At 41.1% G+C, this 20,433-nt stretch overlaps 1 protein-coding gene across 4 annotated transcripts in view; it reads left to right on the forward strand.

The window, feature by feature from the left end:
• ddr2a (discoidin domain receptor tyrosine kinase 2a) overlaps positions 1-20,433 on the forward strand; it is a 31,146-nt gene that overhangs the window by 5,385 nt on the left and 5,328 nt on the right. For all 4 annotated transcript variants that reach the window (XM_034584181.1, XM_034584180.1, XM_034584183.1 and 1 more), the window contains exons 2-7: positions 9,713-9,826; positions 16,852-16,954; positions 17,629-17,860; positions 18,119-18,266; positions 19,138-19,240; positions 20,198-20,381. In XM_034584181.1, coding sequence (XP_034440072.1) covers positions 9,745-9,826; positions 16,852-16,954; positions 17,629-17,860; positions 18,119-18,266; positions 19,138-19,240; positions 20,198-20,381 — 852 coding nt within the window. In that variant the 5' untranslated portion in view covers positions 9,713-9,744. The remainder of the gene's footprint in view (positions 1-9,712; positions 9,827-16,851; positions 16,955-17,628; positions 17,861-18,118; positions 18,267-19,137; positions 19,241-20,197; positions 20,382-20,433) is intronic.

Consider the following 20,433-nt stretch of genomic DNA (forward strand, 5'->3'; position numbering starts at 1 on the left):
ATGCATCAATATATAAGAATGTCATATACAGTATGATACTATATCGGTTACAGGGGCTATATCTTGCAGGACAAGTACATTTAGCTGATAGTACCTTTGCTATGAGTATAGTTGCACTTTTGTTATTCATCTACTTACAAAAGCGAAAGATCTAATGCCTCTTTCACCACTGTGTGTTACTATGAGTGCATGTAATGCATATGTGTATATTATTGAATTCCTTATTTTCTTCCGAATAGAGCAGGATATGATATTGTCCTCAACAAAGGTAGAACTCCTTCCTCAGTTCATATAGTGGTGAATGTATAATCTAAACAGATGCAATACAGTGCAGGTATTTAAGTCATATTTGTTTAAGAACTCAAATGTACTTTTCCTGTTGAAATTTAAGAAAGTACTTTCTTGTAGTTGAATTGAGGAGCAGTGTGCTGGGGATGGATCTCAGATTTAACGAAGGAAATGGAATGGAAAAAAAGCTTCTTGGCGTCAGCTGCTGTTTTTCCAATCTGACAGTGTAGCTGTAAAGTTCAGGGTCTGGATATTAAATCAGAATGGATTTCCAGTCAAGGTTTTTAAGAGACTTAAACATAACAAACGCAGGCCTGGTCGCTGCATGATATTCACAATGAACAGTTATGAGTCGAAAACGTTGTTGGTGGATTTTAGCAGGTAGATTAAATACAGGGTTAAATCTGTTCTCCCTTGTGGCCCCTGAACATCAGCTGGTAGTGTTTACGAGCTCCTGCATGTGGGCTTGAACGGTTCACATCCTCGGGCGACTAAAGGTTCCCTGATGGCAGCGTCAGTGAGGTGTTGCAGCAGGTTTGCTCCTGCTCGAGTGTGTCTAACCCCCCTCCCTTTCTTTATTACATAATATAAATGCGTAGGAGAAAGTCATCACAGTGCAGAGAGTTTATCCTTCAGGACTCTTATTAATGCCTCTCATGCCAGCACGCCATCCATCCATCCGTTCACCCATCCACCCATCCATCTATCCATCAATCCATCTATCCATCTATCCATCTATCCATCAATCCAACAATCCATCAATCCATCAATCCATCTATCCATCCCTCCTTTTTTGAATGTGTCACAGTAAGGAGCCTGCTTAACAGCATCTTAATCAGTTTTCATGGACAACAGTTGCTACAAGATTCCTAAGATTATAAAGCCATTGATCTGTGAGTATCCTGAGATGGAGCACATGATCTTAGCTTTTTCATTTTGGGTTTTGTAATAGTGCAATTGCTTACAATGCATAGTCTTGTTTTTATCCACTCGATTAAATATGCATCGGTTGTCGTTACATGTGGTGCGAGATATCCTATAATTTACTTCTCCCCAGGTATCATATCTCACCAGGACAATAGAGGATTGTTTCGTCTTACAGTAGAGCAAATTTACTTACGAGTATTGCCCGCATACATCTCAGATTTTACTGCTGCATGCTTACATGGCTCCACCTGGCTGTGACTGGGAAATGTGATTTGGATTTCATGCATTCCCATAAAAGTAAAATATCTGTGATACAGATGTTTCAGCCTGAAGGGAGAAACAAGAGCATATAATAGAAAGCATGTGTGGATGGTTATGGTGCATAGTATAGGGGCACACAGGCCTGGCACAAACAGGGCACATAAACACACACACGCACACACACACACACCCTGTATATGCGGTCTGTGCTATAAGGCCTGGACATAATTTATGGGTTGAGGTAGTCAAGACAAACCTGAGTAAAATGTGATCTGCCTTGTTTCAGCAGCTCATATACTCAGCATGGCCTCCACTATTTAAGCTTTACTTAACACTGACAACATGTGTTTTTGTGATTTTTACGTGTTTTTTACCTTTATTATAGAAGAGCAAACAAGGACGTATACAGAGCTATAACATGCAACAAAGTCCCACAGCTGAAACTGAACCAGCTACATTGGTTTTATGGTAACGGTATTTACCACCAGACCACTGGATGTCCCATTGCACCATTTTCATTTGTGGTCTCTGTGACTCGCCCTTATACCATTACTGGAATCTTACCAAATGTGTAGGGGACTGTGAAGTAATTAAAGCTGGTAGATGAGTTACTTAAACAAATTTACATAAATACAGTTGAAAAGTAAATGTACTTTGTTACATCCCACCCCTGTATACATTCTTGACAGTCACTGCAGTGCAACAAGGACCAATGGAAATACAGACTCTTTGTCGATTTGTTATGCTGCACTGATTTTAACTTACATTCATTACGAGCATGAATCCAGAATCAAACATTTTGATTAATATGTTTAACATCATAGGTTCAGATTAAGTTGTCAGATTGGTAAAATGACATGGAGTCTTACAAGTGAACAGAGATTATGAGATGTATTTAAATTGTGTGATTACAAAAGCAGAGATGTAATTCTGCCGACTTCTAAACCTTGTGCGTTCCTCTTTCAATGGCTGCAGATCCAGGGCAGGTTTTGGTTGTTCTCAACCTTCTGAACCTCTGTCAGAAGCTTTTTCTTCTGCCGGGGCTGCGTAAAACCCTAAATGTTGATGTTGCTGGTTGTGTTTGTGTGTATGTGTGTGGGAGAACCTGGCGAGAGAGAGAGACTGAGTCGGGGAGCAAAGCCGAGTAAACCTGTGTGTTTACTTTACAAGCTTGTTCCCAGAGAGCAGGAGCTGGTGGTGCACCAGTGTTACACTGTGTGCTGGGCTCGACCCTCCCAGGGAAATCAGATTATTTATACAAGCAGGAAAGCCTGGGAATCAACCAGAGCAAAAGTTCTGCAGGAGGACATGACAATGAGCTTTGGACATAAGATGAGTAACCATAGGGGAGGATGTTGATGTACCAAGTTTAATAATTTATCGAGGTGACCAGAATAGTTATTTATGCCCTTTTTTTTTATGAATTGCACATCTATGGGATCTCAGCAGTGAATCTCTAATGAATTTAACTCGTCTCTCTGATTAAAAAATATAGCGACGGCTTGTCTGGTTTTCTTGATTGAGCTCCGTGAGCTTGTGGGTTTGTGAGTGGAGTATCTGTCCTCCTCCATTTCCTGAACTAGCCGAGGGGGAGATGATATTTATGGGGCACAGACATCCCCCCCCCCCCTCTGAAGCAGAATTCAAGTCAATAGTTGTTCTTTTCTGGAACGCTCTGCACCTCGTTGATACAATAAACTCTGCTCGCTGCCTTTTAACATTCCCTGTTTATAATAAGCTGTTTGAATTCTAACAGAGCTCCAGTCAGAGTGATTACAGTTTGTTCTTTTTATAATACTTGATGGACGTCCGGTCTGAGTTCAGAACTGTGATGGAGCACTTTAGCTGTGATATCTATGGATATATCTGAGTCACTGACATGTTAGATATTGTGTTAATGTGGAATGACAGGCCATAACTTCCTCTGGTACAGTACAGACAGTAATTTGCCACCACATTCAGGTACTGTTATACTACATATGGTTAATGTGGGAGAAAGTACCACTGCAGTAAATTTCTGTCCTGCTTAAACACACCAGTTGTTATGGTAATATTTTGTATTTTGACATAAAGAAAGTCTCCATTAATGATTAATGCAAGTACGCTACCATTTACTTTGCTCCGCTTTTTTTATCTGGAGGCTAAATGTGATAGTGTTATAGGTCGTACACTTTCTTCTGAGACATGTCCATTCTCAGCTGAAGCTCAATACTTTTAATTGTCATTTTTCCGCTTCAGGTTTTTTAAAAACAGTGACTGAGATAAAATGCAGCGAGTTCTCCGTCCAATCCGAAATGTTTAGTGCTGCAGCACCCATCCCCAAAGTTTCTCAACTTCTGAAAAGTACGACACTACAACCAGGACAAATTTTCTTTTACAAAAATAAAATCATAGTCCAGTATTTGGGGATGGGGGCACACTTGGGAGATGAACAGGAACTTGACTTAACTGTCCTATGAAAAAGTTTTTTTCTTATGTATTTGAAATAAAAAAAGGCCTCGATCAAACAGAAATAAAAGATTACCACAGAACCTTAATGATTCCTTGGTCCCTGCAGTGGAAATGAGTTACTGCAAAGGTTCCTAGTCCCGAGGGAAGTTCCTGTGGTCGAAATGCAACTAATGGGAATTTATTTAAGGGCCTTTGGCCACATGGATGAACTGTTTTAAATGATAAAGACAATAGCAATTATACAATGTACAATTCTACAGTATTTTTTAAATATTCCCTCACTGAATGTTGTCTGTGTGTGTGTTGGCACAAAGCGATTACAGTCGACAGGGAGCTGCACCACGAACACAGATTGAGCCTTGGACATATTAGACATAATAATGTTTGCAGTCCTAAATATGTGTTATAAAATCTTTCTCAATGGATTGTGTGTGTGAAAGTTTCCGTAATATATTGATATTTGGTGTGGATGTATATAAAAATCGGAGTGAGGCACTGCATGCATGGGTATCCTCACCACACTTTATGTCTAAAAATATTTCTCTGAGGGACAGAGGAGTCTTCTGGAGTAGGAACATATGAGACCGGTTTTCCTTCATGACTTGTTGCCCAGACTTTTATAATCTATCGTCTGGAGGTGCTGCTGGGGCCTTATGTGAAACAAAAAGTTCTATTACTTCTCTGTCCTTTGCTTTATTTCTAAACAGGTTAAGTAACGTTCTTTTTCACATTCTTTGCTGTGACCTTGTGTCTTCTCACTTTGGTCGCAGCAGGTAAGACTTTTTAATTTGGATTCTTGATGAGAAAATGCTCCTTTGGCCATTTGAGAAGTGTCTAAGTGTCAAACATGCTTCTCTTCTTCAAAGGGCCTTGTTTTGATTACTTTATGAACGTTCAGCTATGGTTTATTTTTTGTTCTCATTCTGAACACTTGTGGAGGTGTCATTAGACCTGACTTTGGTTTATTTTCATAAACGTGACCCAGGACTGCATTGAGGTTTATGAATCATTTTCACTTTGGATTCTTCAGGCTGAATTTAAAACCTTACAACGCTAGCGGCTCGGTGCGAGTGTGATTATCTTTTTTTTAACTAAATGCTGTTGTCAAATGTCAATGCTAACATGCTGAGGTTAAACAGGTTCAGTGTTTACTGTTGTAGTTTAGCATGTTAGCACGTCAACATTTGCTAAGTGGCACTAAGGACTGAGGAAAGGATGGAACAACATCCCAGAACCAAGCAACTAGCAACGCTAAGAGCAATTGTAGACTGTTTATGAAGTTGGACGTCATGACTGCTCCCCTTAAGTGAAGCCAAAGCTCCTCTAAGTCATTAATTCTGCCTCCACCATGTTTGTGGATAGGACGTGGACAAAACAAACAATAAAATACAGATGCCATAAAAACAACTCACGTCATGATTGACAGCTTCACGATTGGTCGAGCGTGTGTATCAACAGGATTTTGCTGCTGCTGCTGCTCCAACCCAGATCGCTTCTGCACAGACTTTGGCTCCAGTTGCGCAAAATGGCAGCATTCGTAACTGGGATATTTGGGCCTCATTTCTGGATAGTGGAAGAAGGTGGAGATGCAGTGTCCATCTTTATATAGAGTCTATGAAAGAAACATATCAGCACAAAGGACAATATTAAAAAAAAGTTCACTGGCCCATGGTTTACACTTTAGTACGCTGAATAATAACAAGTTTTGAGAAAACCTGATCTGACATTCAGGTGGGGAAGGCTATTTGACACAGATCTCTTTTTTTCCTGCTCTGTCACGCATGAGCTATGAGAGACTATTCCCCTATCACTTTTACTCTCACTATAGGTTATTGGATCATGTAGCAGGTGAAATTTTGAAGAGCAATGTCCATCGTTCAAACCTCTTAAGTATTTAGTGAGATTAGATAGTATCATTATGAAACTAGATTCTAGGTTATGATCTTTGCGTGGATGACAGCTAAAGCATTATAACTAAAAGGCTATGAACTCTTGTGAATGTATAGATAGCAAGCTAATATTTAAACATTCAGATGATTTGACAATGCTTTTATTATTTAATTTGTACTTAATTTTTGTTTTTTCCTTAAAGTTTGAAATATGTCTTTGAAAGTGAGAAGGGAAAAAAAGTCCTGGAACAGATATATTTTGAAACCAAGATAGGACGTGAATACGTTTTTCCTGCTGTATCCCTGGAAGATGAGAATGAAGAGGAGTTTCCAGGACTGTGAACCTGTGACTGTAACTGCAGAGCTGATGACTGATCTGATGTTATTTAAGCAGAATCCAGCTGTGGAATAACAGCTGTTTGTTTCATACAGGTATTGAGAACACAGCTGTCCACACCTAGAGGAAGCACCAGTAGTAACTAATACACCGGAAATCTGACACCACATTTCAACAATCACATGACCTTATACACCTTTTCTGTAAACTTAACTTTAAATAGACAAAGTTTTAAATCAGCCCATTTACTACAAATTATAAATTTTACTTTACAGCCATTCTTAAAAACTTACCATAGCCTTCAAAATCGTTCTAACTAACGGGGAGGGTAACGCTAACTTTAGCATTTTAACATTTAACATTTAACATTATCATACTCTAACAACAGCTTTAGCTATGTTAACGCTCATCTCAAAGCACAGCTGCAGCTGAGGGTGATGGGAATCAGGTATTAATTTCGGATATTTCCTGTCAGGCATAAGTGTTGGATCTATGGAGATTTTGACGTGAGTATGAGGTCAAGAGTCAAGAGAATTCATTTTTCTGGGAACCATGTTTAATCAATCCATTATTTTTGGATGTATTTCACTCTGGTCTGTAAATGTTGACAACTGGGAGACTGGCCTCCATCTCCAGGAATGGCATGCTTTGCTAAATAGTGAGCATTGCAGTAAAATGTATGTGATTTGCAGTAAATGGGCTATAACACACTAACGCACCAGTACGGTCCTTTGAGAGTCTCGATATGTAGAAGCAAAGGTCAATTCTCCTCCTCTATACAACACAAGCAGCCTTTACATAAACGCTCTGCAGCACATGGTAAACATATTTTTGACTTCCAAATGCACACAAGCCATCAGGTGTTTGTGTTTCATTAGCTATGAAAAGCCAGGAGGAGTTAAGCCCAGTTAAAGGGCTCTCAGTGGGAAGTGGTTGTAACCCGAGGCTGCAGGAAATGGAAGAAAGAAAAGCAATGAGATTATATGTGAGGCCACAATGAAAGAAGCAAATCAAGGGTGAAATAAGTGTCAGAAAATTCATCAACACAGGTCATACAAGATTAATCTATGGTCATTTTTACCCCAAGGAGGTTTTTACCTCCGGTGTTTGTTTGTTTGTTAGCAAGATAATGCAAAAGCTACTGGACGGAAACATGGTGGAAGGAAGCTGTATGCGTCAGCGAAGAAACTATTACATTTTCGAGGGGATCTTGATCAGGGTGCAGATAGAAAAATAGGGAGATTTAAATATTTTCTATAATTATTCTAGAATCTTCATGTTGAGGGGACTGATATTTATGAGCTCTATTGAGTGCAATTGTAGATGGTTTGTTGGTTTGTCTGTAGGATTATGATTGACTACTGTATGGATTTCTATGAAACTTAGAGTAAGGGTGGGACATGGCTCAAGAAAGAACCCATTACATTTTGGGACAGATCCGGATCAGGGGGCAGATCCAGGAAAAATGTTGTCATCAATTTCTTTAATGTATCAAGATAGGGCGTTTTTTGCGATTTTCAGAATAATATGTGGGTAATGAAAAAAACTGATATTTATGAGTGTGCGATTTAAAACATCCAGAATTTAAATGTGGTTTCACAAGGGGACTGTTGGGCCTTGGCAGTTGTATGTGCTCCACTGGGTGCCATTCTTTATTTTAAAGGTCTGCTTGTGCATTTGGTTCTTAATTCATGGACGATCCCAGTTTCCAGACAAAAGGAAAAACTGAGGAAAGTGTGCTTTAATATCGGGTATCGTTACAAATTCTGCCTGCTGCTCAAAAATAGAGTAAACTTGGGCATGAGTTCAAAATCAACAGGTCTAGATTTGTTTCCCATAGACAGATTTCGGAGGTGAATATGGAGCATTAGCAGACATGTTGAAGCTGGTGGAGATCCCCTGCACCCTGTCAGGCCGTTATAATACAGCACAGTACAGACCTCTGACACCTGACTGAACACTATGTGAGCTGGAGGCTTGTACACAGTCTTGTACTATTGTCCAAACCGAAAGTGCTGCAGCTCTGAGCTGCAGGCTGCTGATCCTGCTGTTTTTTCAATGGTGAGATGTCAGGAAAATGTTGTTTTTGGCCTGTGATGACGACCAGGAAACACACACACACACTGAAAATTCCCACAGTGCTCTGGTAGCTTTGTTTTGTGTCATGTGTAATTTAATTTAGATAACCCTGCTTTGCTGTTATATTTTAAGGTCTACACTGGAGCCTATTGCCTGTACAATATTTCTTTCGTGGCTCAAAGCAACATATTAAAAGGGACAACCGCAGACTAAAGGAATAAAGCATTAATGAATAATTAAGTAATAACAGCGATTTGATATTTTACAGTTTGGAAGTGCAAACGTTGCTCCAATGCACTCTCCAACACAACTGATGTCTGATACATCTGATCTCTGATATATCCCCTGATAGTATAATTGCAACTTTTATTCTTTTTTTTAATTAACTTTGCAAGACAAGAAACAAGAAATTAACAAAAAAAGAACAGTGAAGACAGGCCAGTTAAAAGAATGTACAATGATAAAGATATAACATCATTAGACATTGGCAAAATAGGAATAAAGCAACAAAAAACCCTGCAGGTACAGATGTTTCTTTGGAACTAATAAAATAAATGAATTATGTCGTCGTGTTTCAGTTACATAAGGTATGGTTAACATGAAGTGAACAATTAATAGAACCTCAGTTATACAACACCGACTTTGAGCAGCAGTAGAAGAGCACCGCTTGCATGTAGTTAACTGGGTCCTGATCAGATAATAACGCTAAGTTGTTTTAAGTGAAGCAAACATTTGCTAATGTGGGTGAAGGCTGCTCAGCCGTGAACACACCCCTGTCTCATTGGAAACGTTTAATTAACAATCAAAACTTTTTACGTGAAGGTACCGAAGATGTTTGCATTTTAATGTTTGTCTTTTTTTCCGTGATTTGGGCCTTGAAATCGTAAATGAAATATGGAAAGAAACGAATTGTTTTTCTCGGCTGTTTGACTAATGGCGAAATAGTTAGAGGTGGCTTGTTGGCGCTGTATCCGTCCAGTTGAAGTCATGTCTGTGACTCAGGGTCTCTTTCCCCTCTTCCTCCATTATTTGTCCTTTCATTTATTCTTTCATTCGCTCATTCATTTATGCATTCATTCCTTGACTCATAATAATTACGAAATAAAAACTCCATATTAATGTCATAAGAACAGAGGCTCTACTATGTTGTACGTCTGCTGCTGAAATCTCACCACAGTTACAGTTTAATAGGCCTTCTTTCATACAGTGATAAAGCACAAAATAAATGGAAATTCCATTGTTTTGTGGCAGTTATTATGTCTTTTATTGAGTGAAATAAAAAACATGCTTCCAATTAAAACTCCCGTTTTCCCCTTATATATCTAAACAAATGTTTGGTTCCCATGAATACAGAGAAGTAAATACAAAATTAAAGTGTGTGCATGCTGCCGCTAACATTACACACTGAGCTATTTTTTTTCTTTTAGCCTTGTGGTCAAACTGACATCATGCGTCCTGCTCTTTCCATCTTCTCTTTTAGATCGGAAGCCAGTGTCTGTGCATGTGTTTGGGATGAAGCACCTGTGGGACGTTCACTTCCTCCTGCTCGTCCTCCTCTGCCTGTTAGGAGCCGTCACATCACAGGTCAACCCAGGTATGTGCGTACAAAAGAGGACACATTTTATCCTCCAGTTCTCTGGATTTCACCGGCTGTATTCACACGATACACTCAGATGGAAGGAGATCATATTCAACACTCTGTGAACACTATAAAGTGACTTTTCTGACTTCTGGGTTGTGTTTTTTGGGGTTTGCTGCTGCAGTCCGTCAATCCAGACTGCAACTGATTCAGATTTTGGATAAGTGCTGCTTTCTGGGAGCCATGTGTTCCCCTCTCTCTGGTCTGGCTTCTTTGATCCCAGCATGCACGTCTTTCTCCAGCTCTCCCTTCGCCATACGGGTGGTTTTTTGGGGATGTCAATGAAAAGAGACCAATACTTTTTTTTTCAGCAAGGAAATAGAGTAGCAACATTTGGTGGGCAGAGGCAGAGTCAAGAAGGAACCAAAGAGAGGTTTTTGGTTATTGTTGAAATTGTCAAAATACGGCAGATGTTTGCCAGTAAAAACCCTGGAGTCGCTACTGTTTTTGATTTCAGTCTCAAAGCTTCTGTTGGTTTTCTTTCTTGTTGAAAGGATAATGATTGAATATACTCAGATCCAAACAGTTATTAATAATGGTTCTGTCAAAAAACTGATTTTATAGGTCGGACTGATCTCACTTAGTGCTTAAAAATAAAAAAAACAACTTTGACTGCTCCATCACTTCCACAACCTCCTGCCTTACTCCACCCCACTTCTACCTTCAAAATAAAACTTTTGTATTATATTCTTCAGTGTTTTAAATCAATTACATTTTGATATAGTTTGAAAATGAAAGCAACCATGAGGTTATGATGACAACTGTAAAGCTGACCCAGAGGGGTTTTCTACCCAAGAAGAAAAACTACAAACATTACATTTTTTATGTTTAAACATGAATATATTCCACAACAGCTGTTTTCTAGAGCACTCCTCCTTACACTCAATCAATCATGCGCACAAAAACATACACGCAGACACGCCACATGTAAACATGCTCTAAAACCTGGCTTATATTTGTCATTCATGCATTGTTTGTGCCAAAACTAACAGAAATAAAAGAGCTTTTTATTCGGACTTCAAAGAAAGCAAGGGAAGAAACGGGGAGAGTTGAGTGAGATAGAGATCATAGAGTGTGTTTATAGAGGGAGGTTTCGAGTAAAATAGAGTGTTCATGCTGTGGTTGCTTTCATGCATGTCAGTATATGTTAAGAGCAACATTTCTGACCTCTTTAACGAGACGTAAATGTAACATAAGATGCTTTTTTTACATTCAAATTTTTATACACAATCATAGAGACCGTTTTGCATTCAGCAACAAAACAATGTCAACATGAATATTTTATGAGATATCGCTCAACTACACTTAATAAAGAATTTGAGTGTTTGACCCCTGTGGGACTTCTCTCTCTTGACTCTATTCTTCAGTGTGTGTGTGTGTGTGTGTGTGTGCGTGTGTGTGTGTGTGTGTTCGTGTGTGTGTGTGTGTGTGTGTGTGTATGTGTGTGTGTGTGTGTGCTCACATGCATATACCCGCGTGCACATGCATGCTGTGGATCCAGCTATCCCACTGGAGTCTGTGGCTAATGCATACCAGACATTCTGACAGCAGGAAAGTCCATTGAAATAAGCTCTGTCTTTCTCCCCAACACTTGTGTGTGTATATGTGTCTGTGCGAGTGTGTGTGGTGTGCGTTTCCCAGTACTTGACCACTCATAAGTCATGGAAAGGACTGTTTGTGCATCTGATCATGGTCAAAGTTCAACAAGTTCACCATTCGATTTGTTGGTAAAATCTGACCCAGGGGATTTCTTCATCGAGAAACCACCAGCGATTTACCTCCAGTGTTAAGAAAAGCTCAAATCTCAACCTGCTCTAATATATGGAAGCAGGATATATCCACCTATAATTCTGTCTGATGCTGTAGCGCTTCTGCATCGAGCAGAGGGTCATTTTTCCACAGTCTGGAAATATTCACGGCTGAATTTAGTAGTGCTGAGATGTTGAGTGAAGCCAACTTTCCCCTGTTTAAAATTCCCAAGCAGTGGAGTTATACCATCCCTGTCTTTCCCATTTTACTAGTGAGTGGGCGAACTTTATTTCACTGTGGAGAGGGAAGGCGGATGTGTGGACATACAGGCCTGAGCAGAGCAGCCAAATATCATGTAGTGTTATTATTGTGTGGGCTTCTCCTTGTGAGGATGTTTCACATATATCCCCAATGAATGAATGAATGCATTAATACTTTTTCTTTCGATCACCAAACTCACACTCTAATGACTTTGAAGTGAGACTAACTTCAAAATGAAGAAATAATTTTACACTCACCAATCAAAAGCTGAATTCATAAACTATGAAATACATCCCTGCTAAAGCCAAGCGTTTTTGTCGTGTCAGTGAGATTTTCATTAGCAATGATGTCAAAAACAACAACTCACATTATCTCACAGTTTTTCTCAACGTCATCAAACTAGGTCTTTGTTTCTTGTTTTGATTGAGAGTCCTCTTGTGGAATTTTAAGTTTAAACTGCAGAAAAAGATTTAAACTCAACACATTGAATTAGAAAGCTAATGTGAGCTAACAGTTGCCTATTAACTCATCCAGAAGAACTACCACCTAGCAAAAATAAGTAGAACATTTTCTCTCCTCTTATCTCCACTTTGGACTCCACCATCTCCTGATGTAAATATTGAATCTGGCTCTGTATCTGCTGAATGTGAGTCATTAGTCGCTAACTACGTGATGTTTGGTTTATCTGTGTTTTTTCAGTGAACCAAAACACTCTGCCGAGTTTTCAGGTGCCTAAATATGAGGGGTTTGGAAATGCTGCTCGCCCCATTTAAAACTCTAGGGTTGTGTTGTAGTATGGACGGGCATTCACTCCCTGATTGGTTCTTCTCAGGCTTATCAACTTCCAGAGATCAAAGTGTTGCTAACACTTAGTTTCAGTAACAGTTCCAAGTTGTCATTGGTCCATGGGAAGAAATCCCTCGTCCTACTAATCACTATTGCTCTCGCTCGTTCTTAGTATTTTCTCTAAGGAATTAATAAACTTCATAGAAGACAATCTGCTTCCTGTTTACACACCAGCACGCACATGCCCAGTGTGCATGAATGGTCTCATACGCAGGTGTGTTGGTATGGATCATGGAGATTACTTCTGATACTGAGATGAATATCTTGTCTGGATGCAGATTTTGTTAAGTTAGTGAAAGCAGCAGGTCATAAACCCTGGGGGTTAGAGCGGGTCGTCCTCTACCCAGAAGGTCGGCGGTTCGATCCCAGTCTACCCCATTCTGCATGCTGCAATGTCCTTGAGCAAGATACTGAACCTCAAATTGCCCCTGATGGCTGAACCGTTCTCATAAAAAGTGAAAGTAAAAGTGCTGCCCATAGATGCACTGTATGAACGTTTGTGTGAATGGGTGAATGGCGAAAAACTGTACTGTAAAGTGCTTTGTGTTAATGCAGGTGACCCCTTGTAAATTTCATGTTGTTTTTGAGCCATTGTGAATCATCAAAATATTGATTTGTGCAGATTTAAAGCAAGTGACTAATGAGGATCGTGAGCTGTGATCCTGCAGTTCCCACTTGTGACTGCAGTGGCCACTGTTTGGCAAGGTACACAATCCCAATTTTAGGAAGCAATAAAGTAGACAGTAAATTCAAAAGAAAAACACAACCATAACTTCCCTGACATATAACGGACAGGTATTATGTAGCAGACGTGAGCAGCGACTTGCGTGACTACTCAGTGTGTGTAAGTGTGAGTGTGTTTGGAGTGAGCGGATGGACAGCAAACACTACAGAACAAGCCTGCCTTTCAGTAGTCAGGGTGCGGTAAAATCAAGAAGTTTGGGGGGGTTGGGGTATTGGTCCATTACTCCTTCATCTCTCTCTCTTTCTCTCCCTCTCTTCCTTAACCACACAAGGCTGGTATTTTTCCACCTTTTCTAGGCTGATATTTTTAGATGCTGTGGCCAAATGTGAAGCCTGATGGGTGGTGGGGTTGGTGTGTGTGTGTGTCTGTGTAGGGGCGGTTAGTCTTCTTATGTGTGTGTGCGTGTGTGTCCAAATGCACACAGCTCACCCCCGAGGTCACCTCTGAGTGGGTTGGGTAGATAAATAAACACGGCAAAAACCAACATTTGCAAGAGCGGTCATGCATCCGGCACGACACACTGAAACCCCTCTCTCTCTTTCTCTGAATCTCTGTGGGATGTGGTTGAAGACTCTGATAATGACTCTTATTTTCTTCAATTATGTCCCAGGCAATTACTGTGTTTTCCCCCAACGGGTGATGCTGCACTGTCTGTGGTCTGCAGCTTCACTGTATATTACTGGCAAGGCCTCACAGGAAAAACTACACAACTCATGTCGCCACCTCATACCACATGACATGCACATTATGGCCCCAGCATTTCCCCTAAGACTTCTGGGCTTTATGACAATGTTTCATGCCAGTGTGGAGACAGGAGATTCAGCACCGTGCTCCTCTCCTTCTCCGTCTCAATGCCTGTTTACACTCTTCACCTCTCTGTGAATTGGGCTGTGCGAAGGAGCGCCAACCACCTCAAACCCCATAACCTCTCTCTGTACTGGGCTGCAACCCTGTAACATGAGGACAGATACAACATTTCAGCCTCCAGAAGCCAGATATTATCGTTCTAAATGTTCCACTTTATTTCTAAATCTTATCCCACTCTGATTTGATTTTAAACGATTTCTTGGAGATCTCTGTTGTTGCACTTGAAGCAGGTTTTGACGACTTGTGTTTCACTGCAACTATGATCCGTGCAGTCTGAGCACCGCACCTATGATCGAAATGGTTTTGTAATTGTGATTTCAGCCGAGCTCTCCACTAATATACAGGGAATATGAGATGAGTGAGACGGTTTACGGTTAATGTGGTCTGTTTATAGTCAAGGCGATCTAGTGCAAGGGGTAGAGAGGAGGGAAGGGGTGTAAACAGATAGGGGGATAAATGATGAGGGCTGAGGGGAAGAGGGCTGTGGAACAACGGTTTGAGAGGACAAGATGAAAGAAAGACAGAGGAGGCAAATGTCGACATCTGGAAGAGTTTTTGTTTGTGCCTCTTTCAAACTGTCACGGTGTCACTGCCAAGACTGAGCCTGCATGCGTGTGTGTGGTTACATCTACGCCTGCTTTGTGTGCACACGACATGTGAGCTGTGTATCAGATCTGGAGCCCTCGTCCAACCCTTCAGGGGTTTCCACATCTTGACTTTTAAGCAAATATTTGGAGGAGATGAAGAGAGAATCACAGGGAGAGAAATAGGGGAGGAAAGACAAAGCAGGAGAGGGACAGAGACGGCCTTGAACCTCCATCTCTGCTGTTGCTGGCGTCTTCTCAAAGGCTTTTCTGTGAGACAAGGGGCCGAGTTAACAGGGTCAGGATCCCCTAAACTTCTGCCTCCAGCTCCACCGCTATCACATATACAGAAATCAAGTTTTTCCAAAGGCTCTTTCATCCATAGATGAGGGCACCTAGTGGTCACATCCTGTTTTGTGGAGTTATCAGTGTTAGACCAAAACAGCCCAACCGTTTAGATAACACATGATGGAAAAGTGCCCTTTTACTTTTACTTGTGGAAACACCCATTCATTCATTCAGAGTCTTGTAAAAGTTAATAGATACCACGCCGGCTGTGTCACGCTCAGTTAACCACGAACCCGCTGAGTCCTAATGGGATGAAGCATTTCTAAATCATGGTTTTAACTTTAATCGAGTCTCGCCACCGAAGGAGACAGAAGAGAGGAGAGAGGGATGAGACCACACAGGAGGTCAGGATGGAGAGGAGACAAAAAAAGTAAAGATGAGGGGGTGTATGCAGGAAACAGAGGGCACATTGCTTCTATTGACCACACAGTGGAGGCGTGATGGACTCAGACCAGACAGTTTTACCACACACACACACACACACACACACACACACACACACACACACACACACACACACACACACACACACACACACACACACACACACACACACACACACACACACACACACACACACACACACACACACATTTGTGATACCAATGCTATTTGAATTGGCACTGAATGGATCCAGCTTATTATTTCAATGAAGCAACCACAATTTGAGAGCGAAGAGTGTGTGTGTGTGTGTGTGTGTGTGTGTGTGTGTGTGTGTGTGTGTGTGTGTGTGTGTGTGTGTGTGTGTGTGTGTGTGTGTGTGTGTGTGTGTGTGTGTGTGTGTGTGCGTGTGTGTGTGTGTTCTCTCACCCCACTGCTTCACCCAGCATCATTAGGAGCTGGGAGTTCTGTCGTAGAAATGTCTGAGTGTGTCTGGTCAATGTTTGAGTAGGGTTTTAGAATATTCTGCACCAACCAGATGTGTGGTTGGTCTGAGACAAGTGAGTGTATAGCGGCATGTTTCAGTGTGTTAATACAGGTAAAAAAACTAATTGAATTTAAATGAACTAAAAAACAGGGAGGGGACAACTATTATATTAAACTAATCAGATAAATAATAAAAATATAATTCTCTGATTGAAATTCATTTTTTAAATAAAATTGTTCAAGTTGAGCAATTCAAATACAAATTATTCAAATACAGGCTGACACAGGTGACCCATAGGCCTATTTCTGTCCATTTTTGACAAAACAGAAATTTTACCAAAACGTAAAAGTAACAACTCTAAATATTGCTATATTGCTCAAAATATAAAAGTATGTCAGGCAGAAAATATGGAACCAAACAGAAAATCTCATATTTTAATTGTCATAACAGTTTCATCAAAGTTATTTCTAGATTTTCCAGAATTGCAGAAAACCAGATTTGATGTAAGTTAACATAGAATGATTGCAAAGTGTAAAGAATGTACCACCAAAAAGAAACAAAAAAAGCTGATGACAGTACTTGTTATTAGTCATTTATTTTACCTTGTGGTAAATAGTGTTTATGGCAGAACAAACAGTGGATGTTGGTCTTGTTGTTTTTTGCTGACCTTTATTGCAGTTTTTATGTTCACTTGTGTTTATTTGTGTCTCAGGTGTGTGTCGGTATCCTCTGGGCATGTCAGGAGGGCAGATACAGGATGAGGACATCTCCGCCTCCAGCCAGTGGTCTGAATCCACCGCCGCTAGATATGGAAGGTCAGTCACACACACACACACACACACACACACACACACACACACACACACACACACACACACACACACACACACACACACACACACACACACACACACACACACACACACACACACACACACACACACACACACACACACACACACACTTCGTGTTTGCCCTTATAATGAGTGTGTGGGTGCAAGGTGCCTGTGCCTGTTTATTTGCAGTTAACCACAAGCTGGGGTATCAGTTCTACTTAAAGCCACATGGTTAAGGAAGCCTATATATGTGTGTGTGTATGTGTGTATGTGTGTGTGTTGCAAAACTTGGGTGGCCGTCACTAAGTATCAGGATAATGATGTAATACACATTCTCCATCCATTCTGGCTGTGTTTTCAGTCCTGCCCAGCTCCCTCTCTCCCCTGCCAGCCCCTCGCCCCAAAATGAACAGTTTAAGAAGAATTTACAATGCAGCCTTTCACCCAGGTGTTTCCATAACAGGCTTTAAAAACTGAAACCCACCACCACATTCACTTTTACTTTCCTCTCACCATTCCAATTCCATCCTGTCCCAATATTTCTTCTGCCACGCTCTTTTCCCTTTCCTGCTGTAATTCTTCTGCGGCCGTCCATCCACCCACTGTTCATCCCTCAATCGTCCGTCCTCCCTTTTCCATTCATCTCTCTCCAGGCTGGACTTCGAGGAGGGCGATGGTGCGTGGTGTCCGGAAATAACAGTTGAGCCAGACAGCCTGAAGGAGTTCCTCCAGATTGACTTGCGCTCGCTCCACTTTATCACCCTTGTGGGCAGCCAGGGTCGACACGCTGGAGGCATCGGCAATGAGTTCGCCCAGATGTACAAGATTAAGTACAGCCGTGACGGGAGCCGCTGGATCTCGTGGAGGAACAGACAGGGCAAGCAGGCAAGTCAATCCACCAATCAGTAAACTGGTTGGTTTAGATGTTACTGTATGATGTACTTCAAGATTTATGACAAACTTCTGATAAAGATCTGTCTTCAGGTTTAGTTTTTATGGCATTTAGTTACTTTTACCAGATATGACTGTGTTTATAGAAACAATAGAGGTAACATATTAAACTAAATCAATATTTTTCATTATGATATAAAGGGGCCATTTCTTCTCAGTCATTAGTGAGTTCCTTTGTGTGTTTGTTTGCAGGTGATTGAAGGAAACAGAAACGCCTATGACATTGTACTAAAGGACCTCGAGCCGCCCATCATCGCTCGCTTTGTCCGCTTTATGCCCGTCACAGACCACTCCATGAACGTCTGCATGAGAGTGGAGCTCTACGGCTGTGAATGGCTGGGTAAGACGTGAGAGAGGACTGATGAGGGTATGGAGAGGACACGTAAGGACTGATGAGGGTATAGAGAGGACACGTAAAGACTCATGAGGGTATAGAGAGGACACGTAAGGACTGATGAGGGTATAGAGAGGACACGTAAAGACTGATGAGGGTATAAAGAGGATACGTAAGGACTCATGAGGGTATAGAGAGGACACGTAAGGACTCATGAGGGTATAGAGAGGACACGTAAAGACTCATGAGGGTATAAAGAGGATACGTAAAGACTGATAAGGGTATAGAGAGGATACGTAAGGACTCATGAGGGTATAGAGAGGACACGTAAGGACTGATGAGGGTATAGAGAGGACACGTAAAGACTGATGAGGGTATAGAGAGTATACATAAAGACTCATGAGGGTATAGAGAGGATACGTAAAGACTGATGAGGGTATAGAGAGGACACGTAAAGACTGATGAGGGTATAGAGAGGACACGTAAAGACTGATGAGGGTATAGAGAGGACACGTAAAGACTGATGAGGGTATAGAGAGGACACGTAAAGACTGATGAGGGTATAGAGTGGATTTGTAAGCATTGATAAGGGTATAGAGAGGAATCACCCTTCACATTTACAGTACATTCACATTTACAGTCAATTTAGAGTGTTTCAATTAATCTATTCCCAACCTGCATGTCTTTGGATTGTGGGAGGAAGCCAGAGTACCACCGGGCTGCCCCACTACAATAATGACACAACGCATTTTTCTTCCAGTATTAGACACCTCCCCACTTCTGTTCTTTTCCTTTCATTCTCACTTTAATCTCAAATTTCACAGCATTTGAGTTCGAAGTGTTGGACTCACCAAAAAATACAAAATCTACTTTACAGATGGTCTTGTGTCATACAACGCTCCAATAGGAGAACAGATGAGCTCGCCGGCTTACCCTGTTTATCTCAACGACTCTGTCTATGACGGAGCTGTCATCCACAGGTATGTGTGTTTTACTGTGTGTACTGTGTTCTCACACCACTGAACTGCTTCACCACTGCTCTTATCCTCCCTCACCACCCTCAGAATCAGGTTTTATTGCCAAGCAGGTTTATCCGTAGAAGTAATTTGCTGTGGTGTATTTTTGCAAGTTTTAATATAAAAATAAGAAAATAGGAAACAAAAATTAAATATGAAAGATATTATAAGCACCAGAGGAGGGATTGTGCAATACGTTGTAAGTAAACACTAGAGACTGGATTGTGCAAAGTACAGTTAGTCCGTTATTTGCCAAGGGAAGTTAAAGTGTCATTCTCACCTCTTTGTTGCCTGGTCACCATGGTGAAAGCAGAGAGTCAGATGGTAGGGAGTGGGTCATGGTGGTTTACTGTTAAGCAATACCTCATGGGAATGACTGAGTCAACCATGTCTAGAAAGTTTCAACACGGCAATGAACAACTCAGAGTCTCATTAGTGTTTGGATTATGATATGGTGAATAATGTCCTCCATGACACAGGCCTCAGGAACACGAGAGAGGGAAAAGAAAATGGCCCATATTACAATATCTCAGCCAACAGTAGGAGTGAGGGATTGGTTTTGTAATGCTGCCCTCTAGTGTTGAGTAGTTGTGTCGTTAAAACTATTTGACAACACATGCTCAGAGATATCAATCCACTAAACATGTCAGATTTTTTTAAATCAAGATCCATGAATGAACGCCCTATCTCACAATGTCAAAGAAAGAAAGAAAAATAGTCCTGGATCCACCCCATGATCCAAATCTTCTCCAAAACAGAATGTGTTCTTCTCCGGCCTATCTCAAATCCTTCCATCAAGTTTCATAATAATCTGCCCAGTAGTTTTTGCATAATCCTGTTTACAAACTAACAGACAGACACATGACAGGCGGTTGCCATCTGTGTTTTCTACCGCTTACCTCTTATCTGTGTTTTTCTCAGTATGACAGAGGGCTTGGGTCAGCTGACCGATGGGGTGTGTGGTCTGGACGATTTTACACACAGTCACGTCTACAACGTGTGGCCCGGGTACGACTACGTGGGCTGGAACAATGAAAGTTTCCCCAGTGGATATGTTGAAATCATGTTTGAGTTTGACCGGACGCGAAACTTCACCACCATGAAGGTGATGTACCACAAGATCATCCTTTCACAAAAGTTCAGTTTACATCTCTCAT

Source organism: Hippoglossus hippoglossus, chromosome 4 (assembly GCF_009819705.1).
Source record: "Hippoglossus hippoglossus isolate fHipHip1 chromosome 4, fHipHip1.pri, whole genome shotgun sequence".
In the NCBI taxonomy this organism is placed as follows: Eukaryota; Metazoa; Chordata; class Actinopteri; order Pleuronectiformes; family Pleuronectidae; genus Hippoglossus; species Hippoglossus hippoglossus.